Here is an 18,201-nt window from a genome sequence, read left to right on the forward strand (position 1 = left end):
TCAGCCGTAGCTTCTTCAGATAGATCAAGGCTGTTTTTTTCTGGCCACAGACAGTTACGTAGAACCAATGGTGTTTATATAATTGCCAGGACTTCTAATTTTTGCTATCTAAATCCTGTCCCTTAAGTTTGTGTTCCTACGATGCCAGCAAAGACTAAATACCGGTGAAGCTAAAGTCATTTCGTAGTGAAGACTAGAGAGGAGAACAAGGAAATGTGGGAAGCAAAATTTTATGAACTTAGCGTCACAATCCAGACTCCAGATTTGAGACAACCAATCAACATAGATGAAATCCTTAGGCCTACTTCCTAAAGGTTCCCCAAATTCTCACACCATCCTGAGCTATGCCTTTCAAAAGATGAGGGTTGACTCCGCAAGCACTTGTCAAGTTCTTGGAAATTTGATGGAAAACAGTATATTTTAGATTCCAAATTTTATTAGCAACACATAAAGACATATGCATCCCACCCTACTGCCTGCTGAGTTCTCAAAGAACATCAAAAGTGAGAATGGGTCGAACGTTTTAGATGAACACAGATTCAACAAATCTTTTGCTTAAATTAATGAAGTCCAAAATATCACATGGCTGTTTTACACTTGATCCGTTCTGCGTGCTGTAATTCATCCAGAACATCTCTGACGGTCTCCACACAAACTTCTCCTCTGTGATGTTTTTTCGATGCAAGATTCCATACAGTTTCAAATTCTTCATCAGAGAGCTCAACACCAATGTTATGTAATATCTCAGCAATCTATGAAAAAGCATTTAAAGACCAATATTTATGTTTTAAGATTTGTATTTTGGGCCTAGTGGCATGGCCTAGCAGGTAAGATCCTCGCCTTGAATGTGCCGGGATCCCATATGGTCGCTGGTTCTAATCCCGGCAGCTCCACTTCCTCTCTATCTCTCCTCCTCTCTGTATATCTGTCTTTGTAATAAAAATAAAATAAATCTTTTAAAAATATATTTTATAATATCTAAGAATACAGTTTTTTAAATGTGTGTACACATGTATGTAAAATAAGAAAAATATCAGAAATCAGAACTTTCAGTTCAGGAATAAATAATATCCAACTATACCAGCTAGTACACAAATTCAATTCTGAGCGTTTTTGGTCCTTTTAAAGAGAAGCAAGGTTCGAGTAAAAAGAACTAAATCTAGAAGACCTAAGAGATTCGGGTTACATCTCAGTTCCCTTTTGCCCTGTGATCTTACACAAACCCTATAGACCTTTTGAGTGTTAAAGGGTTTTTTAAAGTATTTATTTTATTCTTATTTAAGGCAAAGTTACAGGCAGAGAGAGGGAGAGACAGAGAAAGAGACCTTCCATGCACTGGTTCACTCCCCAAATGGCCACAATGTCTGGAACTGAGCTAATCTGAAGCTGGGAGCAGGAACTTCTTTCAAGTTTTCCACTTGGGTGCAGGGGCCCAAGGGTTTGAGCTGTTCTCTGCTGCTTTCCCAAGCCACATGCAGGGAGCTGGACCAGAAGCAGAGCAGCCAGGACTTGAAACGGCGCCCATGGGTAATGCCAGTGCCTCACACAGAGGTTTAATCTACTATGCACAATGCCAGCTCCTTGAATGTTCATTTTCAACATCATCTTTAAAGTAGGATTCTTTTATCTAATTGACCTGTTGCAAACTATACTAGTAACCGTAGCTATAGAGAATGTGGCAACAGGACACAGTGTCGTAAACCAAAACACATTGCTGATAATCCAAAGCGTGTAGTAGCAGCAGACATTCAGGGCGCAGAGTGGTCTTCCTCATGCTGTCTTGTGGGTTCTGCAGGTCCAAAGCCATCAGCAGCTTATAGAAAGAAACAATTGATCCTTTTGCCTTTTCTCAACTAAAAACAGTGCTGAGTTTATTTCTTTGTAATACAAGGAACTTAATATATAACATGAGTGAGATGCTTCCTTTCAAATTCTACTTCAAAAGCAGTACCGGAGGGGCTGGCACCACGGCTTTGTAGATAAAGCTGATGATGCCTGTGGCACTAGCTTTGGTTCAAGCCCCCGCTGTTCCACTTCTGTTCCAGCTCCCTGAAGCAGAGGATGACCTAAATGCTCTGACCCCTGCGCCCACCCATGGGGGAGACCCAGAAGAAGCTACTGGCTCCTGCCTTTGGATCAACCCAGCGCTGGCCACTGCAGTCATTTGGAGAATGTTCTGTACCTCTTCTTTTGGCCTGGTTTTGAAGAGGTCTCTTTCAAACACCCCTTTCTGGGAGAAGATGGTGGGGTGGAGCAGTGAGTAAGCGTTGCCCTCTTCTCCGTAGTTGGTTCTGTCACTGATGCGACGGATTCGGGGTGCAGGAATATCAGATCGAACGGTTGGTATGCCACAAATAGGGTAACCTGTTGACAAGGGAGAAGACAGACCTTCTGCAGTTACAGTCACCTGCGCCTCAGATGACTACATACTTGAACTACGTCTGAATTGCAAACTGCTGAATATATAAAAATATTAAAATATAAAATATAAAATATAAAATATATAAAATATAAATATATAAAATATATAAAATATATATAATAATATATAAATTTATATAATAATGATTTATATATAATAATATATAATAATATTATTATAATAATTTATATATAATAATATATAAATTTTTATATATAATATATATATTATATATATTTATATATAAAATATTTAAATTATATATATATTTTATATATATATATATAATATATATATATATAAATTACTTGAAAGGCAGAGTTACAAAGAAAGGACAGGCAGAAAAGGAAAGGTCTTCCACCTGCTGATTCACTTCCCCAATGGCCACAAAAGCCAGAACTGGGCTGGCCCAAGGCCAGGAGCCAGGAGCTTCCTCCAGGTCTCCTACATGCGTGCAGGAGCCCAAGCCCTTCAATTATCCTCTGCTGCCTTCCCAGGACTTTAGTAGGGAGCTCGATCAGAAGTGGAGCAGCCAGGACTCAAACCAGTACCCATAAGGGATGCCAGTGCTACAGGTAGAGGCTTAGCTTGCTATACCACAGCACCAGGCCCTCCCTTCCTTTTTAAGCGTTATCTTTTTAAATATTTATCTTTTGTTTTTATTTGAATGACACAGAGAGAGAATCAGAAGTGAAGTGGACAGCACTAGAAACAGGCACTCTGGGAGGAGAGGCAGGCATCCCGCATGGCAAGCTAACCTCTGTGCCAATGCCCATCTGTATTTCTATTATTGTACTTGAAAGGTAGAGACAGACAGGGCTCTGCCATCTGCTGCTTCTCTCCCCAGATGCCAGCGGTAGCTGGGGCTGGGCGAGGCAGAAATCAGGAGCCCAGAATTCCATTCAGGTCCCCTCTCCAGGTGGCAGAGACCGCCAAAGCCGTCATTTCCTGTCACTCGGATACGTGTCACTCGCAGCAAGCTGCACGGAAGGCAACGCGCAGACTACGACCCAGGCACGGAGTCCTACGTGGTGGCTGAATCACTTGCTAAATGCTTGCTCCCACATTTCCTTTCTTGATGTGGCATTTTTTCATTGCCAGAATATTCTAACATGCATCGAAAACTCCAAATATATTTCTATCAAACATTGCAAATTCTAACGGGAATGGGAAGATTCATTACACTAGAATGGGGACTCAAGGCCTTGAGAACATGAGCCTAACAGAGAAGGAAGCTAAGAAAATGCAAGGACTGACTACGGACGCTTGGTTTCCGTGTTTACTGATCACTTAAAAACCTGTCCATGGGTGTGGCATCCTTACAAATAGCAGGAACGCCTCCGACCACAGCATTGATCTCAGAAGAAGTTGTCCTGTAATGCTGAGAGACCCTGTCGCTGGGTCTCAGGAGTGTCCGAAGAGTTTTCTCTGAGCTCCCGGGCTCTCTCAAGACAATATCTTCAGGCTTTACCAGGAGGGTTGGTTCTGATTCTTCAAAATTAGTCTCAGCGGGCTTTGAACAATCTGGCTTTCTACCTTTAAGAAAAAGTAAGAAGGAAAAAAAAAGTTCAGTAAGATACTACCAGTTGGGCCCAGCATGATAACATAATGGTTAAAGTCCTTGCCTTGAACGCCCTGGGATCCGTATGGGTGCTGGTTCTAATCCCGGCAGCCCCACTTCCCATCCAGCTCCCTGCTTATAGCCTGGGAAAGCAGTCGAGGATGGCCCAAAGCTTTGAGACCCTGCACCTGCATGGGAGACCCAGAATAGGCTCCTGGCTTCGGATTGGCTCAGTTCCAGCCACTTGGGGAGTGAACCATCGGACGGAAGATCTTTCTCTCTGTCTCTCTTCCTCTTTGTATATCTTTCCAATAAAAATAAATAAATCTTTAAAAAAAAAAAAAGATACTACCAATTGGTGCTGTAACTACAAAATGAGTTTTCTCAGTACATTTCTTCTTTTCAGTGCAAACAGAGCTGGTGGGAACCTTGCCCCGATGCCAGCACCCTGCAGTGGGCTAGTTGCAAGTTCATGCTAATGTCACATAGCAGGAAATAGGAACATGGCCTAATGGTTCACAACCTTTCAAATCAGAGAGACTAAGTGAACGCAACAAATATGCTATTTTGATTTTCTTCTCTTGCTTCTTCTTTAATTAGGGTTTGTTTTCATGTTTAACTCGAATCGCATGTTATTCCCAGCTGTATCCTAGGGAGAGACTGGAGAAGACATTATTTGGAGTTGAAAATTCCACACATATTTGGTGGGAGTGGAAGAAGCATGCATTGCGACATCCAAAGAAATTCTCAGAACTCCCTGTGAGAACAGAAAGGGATATTTTCAGTAGCCCTCCGTAATTAAGGTATCAAACAAAACCTCAAAGCAGAACTGAAATTGTAAGACTGTTCTCTCTCACAGATAGATTTGCACTGATCTTTGTTATTTTTTTTTTTAATTCTTACACTTAAGGGTTTTTCGAACAGATTCAACACAGGTCATAGGTCATAGGTCCAATTCCAAGAGTGATGCTCCCTTTCTCCCACACTCTCCCTCTCCCTGAATTTTTTTTTATTTTCCTTTTAAAATGTTTTAAATTGTTCGGAGGGATGTATGCACACATTCTTGGGATGGGGAGGTTCAGATACGAAGCAAGGTAGGTGGGATGCGTTTCAGTCTCTTCTCCTGTGTCCACAGAGGAGGAAGAGAAAGGTCCTTGCTGTCAATCTACAGGACGGAGGACAAGCCTTTGACGACCCCGTGGAGAAGAGTGTCCCCAGGGTGTTACTTGAATGGTTACAATAGTTCTGAAAAGTTGCTGATTTCATTGCTCCAGGGTTCAGAAAATCTTTCCAAGGTTTATGGGTTCACAAAGTCCATCTAGTGCATCAGTGGACCCAGACCCAGACGCTTGCTGCAAAGCTTGACCGGGAGAGTTGTCCAACCTGTTCTGCTTTCCCTCCTCTGAAAAGGCAGCTGACATCCTCTGCTGGCCCAGGTGAACTGGCTGTCACGTCCCCGGGTGCAGCTGGGCATGCTGCCCACTTCACAGGCATCAGAGACTAACAAGGCCCAGTCCCAACACATGCACTCCAAGGTCAGATCACACATCCTGTGATTTTTCCCTGTGGCCAAGTTTCGGTCCAGTAGTCTAGTTGGGGAGTACCCCGCAAATTTTGTCTGGGGTGACCTCAGACTTGACTCTTGTGTATGCCAACCACTGCAGGGTCAGACGTGGTATGTCACCTGAACCAGCCAACATGTGGAATCAACTGCCTGGTCATTTCTGCCCCAGCTCCATATCTTGTGCAAACCAACAGGTGCCGCAGCACAGCCCACCCAGCCCACCATACACTTGGTGCTTATATATGCCAACAGATGCTGCCACCTTGTCCAGCCTGGCCCACTCCCAGACCTGGTTCTTGTGCTCACCAGCAATAGATACAGCCTATTGTACATGGTTCCCCTGCCAGGCATGTTCCCAGCCCTGGATCTCGTGCCTGCCAGGAGGTAGTGCAACCCAGCCTGACATGACTTGCACCCAGTCCTGGCACTTGCCACATGGTGCTGCAGCCTAGCTCAGTTGATTCACACCCACTCTGGCTCTCATGAGTGCCAGCAGGTCCAGCAGGCTCGCCCAACCTGGCATGTCCCCACACCCAGTTCACACGCATGCAAATGGGTGCTGCAGCCTTGCACAGCCTGGTCCACCCACAGGCCCAACTCTCACACTCACCAGCAAGAACTGCAGCCCAGCAAGGGAGCTCCCAGAGTCCCCCTACCAGGCCCACTCCACGACCCAGGTCTTGCACATGCTGGCAGATGCTTCAACCCAGCCTGGCATGGTCCACTTGCCTAAGGGCCACTAACTTGTCATTTTTAACCAAACATTTAAAGAAGAAAATTTCTCCTGAACTCCACTGACTGATAAAGCTGGAATCCAGAAATCAGAAAAAAAAAAAAGAAAGAAAGAAAGAAATCTGAAACATGATTGCTCTGACCACAGGTCTCTGCTTTCCTTCTATTCTTTCATGAATAAAACCAAGGTGGCAAAAATGCCATTATCCCTTCTTCACTCTGGGAGAGTTGAGTTGTCTTCTGTAAGACAGTGTCATTAGGTAAAGAATGTTCTAGCACTTTCCTAGTGGTGCTAAGGGAAAGGCTCCGATACTCCACCTAAGCTCTCACTTCAATAAAGATCAGACAAGAAAGATCAAGTTTGCATTGCACCTTGCAGAAAAGCCTGACCCGGGAACACCAAGTGAAAAGTGTGGTACCCTCTGCTTTTAGAGGAAAGACTTTCCGAGAGAAAATAAAAACATAAGCTTTTTAAAAAGTTAATACTGATCATTCAGGCACAAAAATTAAAGCAAGGTCTCGTTATACACCAACTAAATTACAAGGATGTTTGAAACAACACCCTACGGTAGCAACACTGAAATCAAATCTTCGCTCAGCTTGGGCTGAAAAGTTGCAAATTGGTAGGATCATTGGGAAAGGCGTAATGAAAACAAAGACAGTTACTTCTGGGACCATAACAACATTCAGAAGAAAGAAACTATAATTAGAAATCTTTTTCAGCAATGATAATAATAGCATAATCCATATTTCTATTTTTAAAAACTGGAAATAACCTAAATTTCAAAGAGTAATGAAGTAATATTCATACATCAACATGAGAGAACTGAATATAGAGTTTATGGAAAGCAGGAAAATATCTCTTCAAACTAACAGAAATTTTAAGGTCAATTTTTTAAAAGATAAAAATATGCCCACTGTAATCTTAGATATGCTTGAAATAGGAATTACTTAGAAAGATTTGAGGAAAATTGGAATTAAAAATTAAACTTATTTTGGTGCAAAAAAAAATTGTTAAATCCATGCATATCAAGTTAAGTTTCTGGAAAACAAATATTAGGAAAAAACCACACATGGATTCCAAAAATCTATCATCATACACATACTTTTTAAAGTGATTTTTCCATGAACTTTTTGAGGAACTATCCATCATATTTTGAGCTTTCTCATAAATGATCTGGCTTTTTTAAAATGAATAATACAGAATTCCAAACTCAAAAGATATAAAAAACAGATTAAAAATTAAGTCAGCAGAAATCAACATTATCCAGTTTCTTCCTATTCTTCCACAGGTATTTCATGCAAAAACAAGCAAATAACTAGGCAGATTTATAAATATGCATATTTTTATACAACAGTAAAGCTGGAAAGATTTAAGCTTTTTAAACATGCAGACATGAAGTGAAAATATCAAGACTCTGGTAGGCATTCAAAAATTAAATACCAAAAATAAATAAATAAATACCTTTAACAATGACCCTTTCCTCACACTCCTGAAGCAGCATTCTGTCCTTCCAGTTAAGGAAATTCGCAAACTCTAGGTAGTTAATGAGGCCGTCCTTATCCACGTCACAATAGTCCAACAGCTGGTCCAGGAGCTTCTCATCCAGATGCAAGCCAGCCTGCTCACAAGCTTCCCCAAGTTCCACCTTATCTATCACCCCGTCTCCCTTCTGTCAGACACAAAACAGGGGAGAGAAAGGATGAAATGACCGCTGACTTCCAGAGCAAAACAGACAGCATCTCTACGACTTAGCTTAAGAAAAAAAGGGAGGGCGGGCAGGGGAGAGAAGTATTATGTCTACCATTGACATTCAAAGAATTTATCTCCATCTTCATGTAGAGGAGTTAATATTAAGTGATATTGACTTTCACTGTGTCAATCTAATATAACACACAGCACTAGCTGCAGACGTTAAACTCCAGAAGAATTCTTGATGTACTGCTTTTAAAGATCTATTTGTTTATTTGAAAAACAGATTCAGAAAGAACGGAGGACAGACAGAGAGAGCCTCTGTCTGCTGGCTCACTCCGCAAATGATTGCAATCTCTGGGACTTCACCAGACCAAAGCTAGGAGCTCGGAATGCCTTCCGTACCTCCCAGATGGCTTCAAGGGCTCAGGGACATGGGCCGTCTTCCTCTGCTTTCCCAGGCACATCTGCAAAGAGCTAGACGGGAACAGAGCAGAAGGGACTCAACCTAGAGCTCTCCCACAGGATACTGCTGTTGCCAACAGAGGCTTACACGCCACACCTCAACACTGGCCCCTGTTGCTGCGCTCATAAAGATTTAATTACACTTTATTCGAAAGGCAGATTCACAGGGAGAAAAAAACCGAGAAGCCTTTCATCTGCTGGTTCCCTCCACAAATGGCCGCTGGAGCGGAGCTGATCTCAAGTCAGGAGTCCGGAGTTTCTCCCAGGTCTTCCACGCGGGTGCAGGGTCCCAAAGCTTTGGGCCGTCCTCCACTGCTCTCCCAGGCTATAAGCAGGAAGCTGGATGGGAAGTGGAACAGCCGGGACTAAACCAGTGCCCATATGGAATGCCAGCACTTGCAGGCACAGAACTAGCCTGCTATACCACTGCGTAAGCCCCCGTTATGGTGTTATTTTGAGAGTTCAGTAAACAATGAAGAAAATTTATAAGCCAAGAAGATTCAATTAGGAAATCATAGTTTGATAGAATGTTTTTCCATCAAATTAAATGCAGACTTCCAATCACATAGGATTGAAATAAAACTCATCCTACAGCTGCACTAAACTCTCATTGCATCTTCTCAGCAAACAGCTCCTCAAGGACACTGAGCATTGCACTGTGCACATTACAGTTTAACTGTTTAAATGGCATCAACATTAAATGATTCCAAGTAATTTTCCTCCCTGTTTAATTTCATCATAAAGAATGTGCCTGGTGGTTTACTCAGGTAATCAGAAACTATTAAGGTAATCATATTTCTTATAATTACATTTAAAATGAAGGATTTTTAAAAGTCAGGCCTTGCATATTGTGACAGGTTCTCTTAGTCACGTCACTGCTATGGGAATTTCCTCAACCATGGTGTGTGTGGCGTGTCCAGGCCGGCGTGAAGTGTGAAATGCTCTTAGCTCAGCTTCCCTGTTTTAATTCTGAAGATTTATCTGGAAACTACCATAAACAGAAATTCGTCTCTACTGAAGGCCAAACAGTCAAATACTTTCAGTTTTTTTAAATACAGTTTTGAGGAAAATGTAGTTCATTCCTGCTGTGTAGGTGTCCATTCCTACATAGTTAGTATAATTTGATCTAAAACTTAGTTACTTGAAAGGCAGAGTCACACGGAGAGATGGGAAAACAGAAAAAGAGCTATCCCCTGGCCCACTGCCCAGACGACGGCCAAGGCCAGGACCGGCCCAGGATTGCATCGGCTCTCCCGGGGAGGGTCAGCGGCTAAAGCATCTGCACTGCTGCCGACCCAGATGCATTAGTGCAGAACTGGGTGGGGAGTAGAGCAGGTGGAACTCAAACCAGCACTCCGACATGGAATGTCCATGTCATAGCTCAACTCAGTGCACCACAAATCCAGTCCCTCAAGGCTTGTTTGTCTGCTTGTTGAACTACAAGGCAGAGCAACAGAGACAGAGAAAGTGAGGGGCGGGGAGATATCTTCCACTCCCTAGTTCATTCCTTCAAAGGCACGTTTGTTTGTTTAACTAAAAGGCAGAGCAACAGAGACAGAGGAAAGAAAGTGAGGGGTGGGGAGATACCTTCCACTCCCTAGTTCGATCTCCTAAAGGCCCCAAAAGCCAAGAACTCCACCCACATCTCTGACATGGGTAACAGGGGCCAAGGTCTTAGATTGTCTTCTATGGCATGTTCATAAGCAGGAAGGTGGATCTGAAGCAGAGCAACCAGGACTCAACCCCACACTCTACTACAGCATGCCAGCATTACAAATGGTGGCTTAATCGACAGTGCCACAAAGTCAGCCCCATAACTAGTACAAACTTAAGTGGTATGTTAAGCCAACTTTTTAGTTGCACAGGCTCCTAATATAAAAGTAAATAAAACATCTAGCCTTAAAATGAATTATCCAGAGAGGAGTACTGTGGCACGGCACGGCACGCTAAGCTGCCATCTGTAATGCCAGTATTCCATATCGGTATTGGATCAAGTCCCAGCTGCTCTACTCCTAATCTACCACATGGTGGCAGCACATGGGTGTTGGGCCATCGTCTGCTCCCTCCCAGGTACATCAACAGAAAGATGGATCAGAAAAGGCATGCATAGGACTCAAACCAGCGCTCTGACACGGAACGCTACCACTGCAGTACTGACTTAACCAGGCCCTCTTCCTCATCTCTATCACTCTGCTTTGCAAAAAATAAATATATTTTTAAATGCCACATTTCAATGGAAATTCCCTACAATCCTCCTTATGCTTTTTAAAAATTTCTTTATTTTTGTAAAGGCAGAATTACAAAGAAATAGAGTGAGAAAAAGAGAGATCTTCCATGCACTGGCTTACTTCCTAGATGGCCACAATGGCCACAGTCCCAGCCAGGAACCAGGAGCATCTTCCAGATCTCCCGTGCAGACACAACAGCTAACGCACATGAGCCATCCTCTGCTGGTTCTCCAGTCACATTAGCATGAAGCTGGATCAGAAGTGGGCCAGTCTGGTCTTAAATCAGCACCCATAGGGAAAATGGTGTTGCCACACCACAGTGCCACCCCCAGGATTTATAAAAGTAGTTTTGTGAAAGCCTAAAATGAGATCAGATACTGATGTATGGAGCAAATGTTGTGGTGCAGTGGTTGAAGACACTGCCCAGTACAACAGCATTCTATGAATGTCACGGTCCTGGCTGCTCCACTTCCAGTCCAGCTCCTGCTAATGCTCCTGGGAAAGCAGTCGAAGCTGACTCAAGTCCTTGGGCTCCTGCCTGCCGTGTGGGAGACCTGGACTGAGTTCCAGTTCCTGGCTTCAGTTTAGCCCAGCCCCAGCCAACCACTGCAGTCATCCAGAGAGTGGACTAGTGAATGTAAGAATTCTCTCTCCCTTCCTCTGTAGCTAAGCCTTTCAAACAGATAGATAACATTCTTAAAAAGAGCAAGAGATAATGATGCAGCATCAGATTGATCTGACCTTATCAAATGATAAAATCTACAGTAGACTCAGAATTGAATTATCTGGCATTCTCAACACTGAACACTGCACTTGACACTACCCTAAAAGTACTGTGTATACAGATCTAGTTGTAAGTTGTTGTGTCCAATTCACGATGCTACCTCCACTCCACCCCCCTCTCTCCCAGCACACTGCAATTCAAAACTCCTAACGGTGCTTGTCACACTTGAGTGTACATGACTTCACCTGGGGTGCTTGTGAAAATCACCAGACTCGGGCCCGGCGCAGTGGCGCAAGTGGTTAAGGTCCTCACCTAGCATGCCCGGGATCCCATATGGGCACTGGTTCTAATCCCGGCAGCCCCGCTTCCCTTCCAGCTCCCTGCCTGTGGCCTGGGAAAACAGTCGAGGATGGCCCAAAGCTTTGGGACCCTGCGCCCGTGTGGGAGACCCGGAAGAGGCTCCTGGCTTCGGATTGGCATAGCATCGGCCCGTTGCGCTCACTTGGGGAGTGAATCATCGGACGGAAGATCTTCCTCTCTGTCTCTCCTCTCTGTATATCCGCCTTTCCAATGAAAAAATAATAAAAATAAATCTTTAAAAAAAAAAAATAAAAGAAAATCACCAGACTCCAAATCAAAGTTCCTAACCCAGCACCTTTGCGGCGGGCCTTAGACTGCGCATTGCTAACACGTGCTCAGGTGACACAGACGATGCGAGAAGCACCACACTTACACAACCTCTCACCTGCAGTAGGGTTCAGTAAACATTTCCCTGTAAAGGCCCAAAGAGTACATATTTGCAGGCTACCTGGTTTTTGCTGCTACTACTGCACTTAGCTTTACAAAGGCAACCGCAAGCCTTACTTAAAGAAACATCAGCGTGGTTGTGTTCAGGTTAACGTTACCTGGGATTACAGGTAGCAGCCCCTGACTAACACAAGCCTGTTGGGAACCATGAGCCCATGCACACACCACGACCCGGGCCCTCCCACTCACCTTGTCATAGTGCCTGAAGGCTGCCAGCAAAGTGTCAAAGTGCTGGCAGTTAAATTTCTTCAGGTGGTGTCGAACTGCTGCAATCAGAGCTCGCTGTCTGTCCTTGCCTCGAAGATATTCACCTGGCAGTCGGCGACAGATGAGATCACCAGCTCCTGCCAAAGAGGGGAGAACACACCTTTCAGATGAATTAAAAGGCTGTCAATACTATTTCTACTTAAGGGGCCAGGGGAACCTAACAATTTCTGTGAATTAAAAAAAAAATGAATTCACATCTAAATGACATTATTGTATGTGAAAAAGTATAGGAAGTAATTGAGAAAGATCAATATTTCTATTTTTTATGTCACTTTTTTGTTAAAAGAAACTTAAAAACTGAATGGTCAAAGCCATCACTGGTCCCATTGAGCTGTGTGCAGTCCATTCCTCAGATAATGAGCCCTTGCCAAGTTCTTTCTTGGGTGACATTTGTCTACAACGCCAAGGATATGACAACTGGAGCTAACCCTACGCGAGGACCCCTCAGTGTATGATTAAACATCAGGGAACTCTTGTAAAACCTAAACTCAAGTTCCTTACTCCCTCCGGTTGGCCTTGAGCCTGCACACCAAGTTCCCATTTCTCAGTATTGCTTGCCCAAACGACCAGCGGCCCTGAAGGCCTGGCTTATCCACAGTTCAAGAGGTCGAGACCACACACCTCCCTAACGCTGACCGTGCTGCTTCAGGCATGCTGGACTGGTGGCCAGCACCAGGGGAGACCTCTCTTCAGTTAGTTTCCCCTGGCCTACGCCCGGTCCTGTTTCCTCCAACAACTCTCAGCTTCCCTGGAGCAAGGCCATGATGGCAGGAGGCTGGGACACCTTGGATGGATTATTAAATAAATAAATAAATAAAGACTCATTGATTTATTTGAAAGGCAGGGTTACAGAGAGAGAGGGAGAGAGACCAAGAGAGATTGCCTGTCCACTGGTTCACTACCCAAATAGCCACAACTAGAGTGGGGCCAGCCTAAAGTCAGAAACTTCTGGATCTCCCAGATCTGTTGCAGGGCCCCAAGGACCTGGGCCATTCTCTGCTGCTTTCCCAGACACATTAGCTGGGAGCTGGGTAAGAAGCAGAACGAGCAGGGTGGTTCCCGTACGGGATTCCAAGGCTACAGACAGCAGTGTCATCTCTACGTACACAGTACCAGCCCAGATGGATTAATTTAAATTGCAATATTGGTTGAAGTTCAAGGCAATTAATATTACACCTATTTTTATAAGACATGATTAATTCCTAATGGCCATGTCAAGGAACTCTCTTAATAGGTACTCATAGCTCCTGTAGTCGCTTATTTATTATTAAATCAAGAGGTAATTATGCATGTGCTGATAAAAATCTTGCTTCTATGGATAGCTGCCGAGAACCCACAACTACTGCTGGATCCAGGGGTAAGGCACATGCCCCAGACCTAGGGCATTTGAAACGGAGCCATCTAAGGGCCCTGGAATGGGAACAACACTGCCAAGGGACAAGTTCTGACAAAAACGGGCATGAGCACGTTTCCTCCTTAACACCCCTTCCTCTTGGAGTGTCTACTTCGGTAAGGACAGTCTTCTCCCTTTCACCAGACGGCTTTTGGCTGAGTGATTCCGTACCTTCCTTTGTTAACAGACAACATGTAAGGGAAGTCATTTCAATGATTGTTTCTCCCATTCTCATGGTTTTCCCACCACAACCCCATTAGATTTAACTGCCTGGTAGGTAACACCCAAGCTGATGCCTTCTTCTGGACTGAATCTGATGCCAAATCATTCAAGAACTACTTCTAAAATGTTCCAACCAAATGTGTCTGGAAAGATAGCAGAAGATGACTCAGTCCCTGCAACTCACAGCAAGACCTGGATGGGCCCAACACGATGGCTCAACTAGCTAACGCTCCCCTTGAAAGCACTGGGATCCCAAGTAAGCACTGGTTCATGTCCTAGCTGCTCCACTTCCTATCCAGCTCCCTGCCTGTAGCCTGGAAAAGCAGCAGAGGACGACCCAGAAAGCCTTGGGATCCTGAACTAGCATGGGAGATACAGAGGAAGCTCCTGGCTCCTGGCTTTGGATCAGCTCAATTCCAGCGACTGCAGCCATATGGGGAGTGAATCAATGGATGAAATATCTTTCTGTCTCTCCTTCTCTCTGCAAATCTGCCTTTTCAAGAAAGAAAAAGAGAGGAAGAAAAGAAAAGAAAAAGGAAAGGAAAGGAAAGAAAAGATACTTGGATGGTATGTAGGACTACTGGCTTCAGCCTGGCCCAGCACCAACTCTTGCAGCTTTTTAGGGAGTAAACCACCAAATGGAATTTTTTTCTCTCTCTCTATCTTTCAAATAAATAAATATCTTAAAAGAAAAAGAAAGCCCCTGACATACAGTCCAGTCCTGATATGTTGTTGCACATTTGCCACCCCCCTTCGGCTGAGAACTATAAGAATCCTGGTATGTTTCTGCTGGGGGCGAAAGTGGTTCTGAACTAGAGGAGCATAAAAGAGTGCTTGCTCTGATTTCAATGTGCTTACAATTCAGCTGGGAATATTGCTAAAAATTCTGCTTCTGATTCAATAGGTATGGACTGGGGACTAAAATTTCTGCATTTCTAAGCAATTCCTAGGGGACTGCAATAGTACCCATGTGCAGACCACACTTGAAGTAGCAAGCACTTATAACAATATCTGGATTCATTAAAAAGCTGTCTCATTTCATGTTGACATGTTAAATGCAGTCTACATTTAATTTCTAAACAAAATCCAAGGTCTGCCCTACACATTCAGTATTCACTGCCAGGGCTTTAAAGCGTACCAATTTCAAACAGAATTCTGAACATTTCTTTTTGTATTTCATATCTTTCTCATTAACGCAAAATATTAAGCCTTTAACACTGGAAGCTATGAAAGAAGAAGACAGGGACCTGAATGCATAACTTGGAGAGGATTTTGATGAATTTATTTGCTTTTAGGAGAAAGTTTGTGTATTTACCATACTCCTCAGGATGGGGGCAAGCTCCAAATGTGTGGCCTGGAGGAACAGTCATGGTTTCTGCGATGCTGTTAAGGAAACAAATCCGTTAGTTAAACTCCCTAGCACAGGGCATCCCCAGAATGTAAAGTAACATTGCCACATGTTCTCAGAAGCCTATATTTTCTTCCTATAGCCACACTATGAAGATCAAACAAACACGCTCACAACAGATCTTCTGTCTGATCTCCAACTGGCACAAACAACAACGGGACGCTTTCACAGTCCAGATTATCAAAAGAGACAGAGAGCATATTCAGAGCAAAAGTAGAGAAATACAGAGATGGATAGAAACAGAGAAGACAGCAAAATAGAAACACAATGAGATGAGTCTCTGCTTTCCCAAGAATGAAGCCTCACACAAAATCGTCCCACCTTCTCCAAAGACTGCCTCTCTACTGGAGAACTCGCCTCTCTCCTGGACTCAAACTTAATGGAAACTACCGAAGTTCTACTGATGGACAACGAAAGAATGATAGGTTTTATGTAATAGAATCCAACAGAACATACAAAAGTTTACCACCAGAGCATTTTTTTTTTAATTTGGTGCAAATACACTGATACTGAGAAGCATTAACTTACGGGTCTAAAACTCTTCCAAGTTTATGTTGAAATTTTTCATTGAAATCATCAACTCTCTTGGATACAATCTTGGCTCCCTTTTTCCTGTAAAGTTAGAAAACAATGAAGTATCAAGAGCCTGTAAGACCACTGAGGTCTAAACCACCAAACCCAATGAAATGCGAAACCTAGTGGAACGTGTATTGCTCAGGAAAGCCCCTCATCTGGGACATTCCAAACTACTAAGACAAACATTCTTTTTTTTTTTCTTAAAGATTTATTTTTATTATTTTTTCTTTGGAAAGGTGGATATACAGAGAGAAGAGACAGAGAGGAAGATCTTCTGTCCAATGATTCACTCCCCAAGTGAGCGCAACGGGTCAATACTATGCCAGTCCGAAGCCAGGAGCCTCTTCCGGGTCTCCCACGCGGGTGCAGGGTCCCAAAGCTTTGGGCCGTCCTCGACTGCTTTCCTGGGCCACAGGCAGGGAGCTGGAAGGGAAGCGGGGCTGCCGGGATTAGAACCGGCGCCCATATGAGATCCCGGGCGTGCAAGGTGAGGTCCTTAACCACTTGCGCCACTGCGCCGGGCCCCAAGACAAACATTCTAAACTTCACCATGGAGGCTCACGGCACATCCCCTACCTACCTTATCAGGGTCCATGTGTCGCCCTGCACCTCCCCACAAGGAGCTTACTGGACTGCCTGCTGCCCAGGGGGAACACAGCCTGGCTTCAGATCTCCTGCCCACACTCCAAGCAGGCTCACCACCCCCTCTACCTTTATGCTACCCATTCTGTCCCCACCTAAATTTTTTCTTTTTTTTTTTTAAAGATGGACCTATACAATTATTTTTAAAGATGTATTTATTTTTATTGGAAAGGCAAATATACTTAGAAAAGGAAAGACAGAAAGATCTCCCCTATGCTGGTTCACTCCCTAAGTGAACGGCCAGAGCTGAGCTGATCTGAAGCCAGGAGCCAGGAGGTTCCTCTGTGTCTCCTATGCAGGTGCAGGGTTCCAAGGCTTTGGGCCACTCTCTGCTACTTTCCCAGGCCATGGATGGGAAGTGGAGCAGCCAGACATGAGCTGGTGTCCACATGAGATGTTAGTGCTTAAAGGGCGAGGATCAGCCTGTTGAGCCAATGTATAGAGCCCCTAAGATTGAATGATTGACTGATTTAAGAGGCAGAGTCACATAGAGATTCTCCCCAAATGTCAGGACCAGGCCAGGCTGAAACCAGGAGCCCGGAGCTTTCTCCCAGTCTTCGCTATGGGTTCAGCAGCCCAAAATTGGAGCATCCTCTGCTGTTTTCCCAGGCACATCGACAGGGATGCTAGATCCAAAATGGAGTAGCCTCGTCGTTCCTACTTAAATTGACTGCCTCTTTGCCTTCTTGGAATCCTAAAATCCTAAAGTCTAGCATATAGCACCTAAAACATTTGCAGTTGCTACACATACATGTGGTGTAATGTAACTTCAAAGGACAGATCTAGTTTTAAAAGAAGTTCTTACGCTCAAAAGAAAGTTTGTGTGTTTATCAGTCGGGCCTGCTTAAGCACCATCCCCACCCTATAAAGGATGCTCCCAGCACAGGTGTCGGCAGTTCTCTCTGGCTATCTGCACTTAGATCTGAGTTCTGTATTCCTGTCTCTTAATGAACTCTGCTCTTCTGTTCACCCCCATCTACATCTCCCAATTGTATTCTTACGTGTGGAACGACAAGAACCTGGAGTTAGTCTAGCTGGTCTCCAGTCATGGCCCCTGATCTCTACAACGTGATTTAGGGCTTCTCATGTGCGCAACAAAAAGTCATAATTGCGTCCGCTACCGCGGCACAGGTTGACTGCCACCCGTAAAATGAGCATCCTGTATGAGTGCCGGTCGCAGTTCCAGCTGCTCAGGTGCCCAGGGGAGCAGCAGGCCCCACAACCACATGGGAGACAAGGTGGGACAAGTTACAAGATCCCGGCTGCAGCCTGAGGCAGGATGAAAGATCTCTGTGTCTCTCTCTGTCTCTCTCTCTAAAACTTTGCTTTTTACATAAATAAGTCTATTAAAAAAAAATAACCTACATCCAGTTACCAAACATACGAAAAATTATCATGTGCTGTAAAAGAAATACAAAATTAAATCATAACAAAGTGCTTTTCCCAGTAAATAAATATACATATCTACACAAACATTTGTGTGTGTGTGTGTGTGTG

General features: G+C 44.0%; 1 protein-coding gene across 1 annotated transcript in view; it reads right to left on the bottom strand.

Annotated features, from left to right (window-relative positions):
* Positions 1 to 425: 425 nt before the first annotated feature.
* EFHB (EF-hand domain family member B) overlaps positions 426 to 18,201 on the bottom strand; it is a 37,867-nt gene continuing 20,091 nt past the window's right edge. Inside the window, exons 7-13 of the mRNA XM_041003854.1 lie at positions 16,015 to 16,098; positions 15,394 to 15,461; positions 12,386 to 12,540; positions 7,745 to 7,952; positions 3,746 to 3,958; positions 2,183 to 2,364; positions 426 to 752 (exon numbers count right to left, since the gene is read on the bottom strand). Coding sequence (XP_040859788.1) covers positions 579 to 752; positions 2,183 to 2,364; positions 3,746 to 3,958; positions 7,745 to 7,952; positions 12,386 to 12,540; positions 15,394 to 15,461; positions 16,015 to 16,098 — 1,084 coding nt within the window. The 3' untranslated portion in view covers positions 426 to 578. The remainder of the gene's footprint in view (positions 753 to 2,182; positions 2,365 to 3,745; positions 3,959 to 7,744; positions 7,953 to 12,385; positions 12,541 to 15,393; positions 15,462 to 16,014; positions 16,099 to 18,201) is intronic.

The sequence above is a fragment of the Ochotona curzoniae genome, unplaced genomic scaffold, assembly GCF_017591425.1.
Source record: "Ochotona curzoniae isolate NIBS_2020 unplaced genomic scaffold, NIBS_Ocur_1.0 contig_1302, whole genome shotgun sequence".
Lineage (NCBI taxonomy): Eukaryota > Metazoa > Chordata > Mammalia > Lagomorpha > Ochotonidae > Ochotona > Ochotona curzoniae.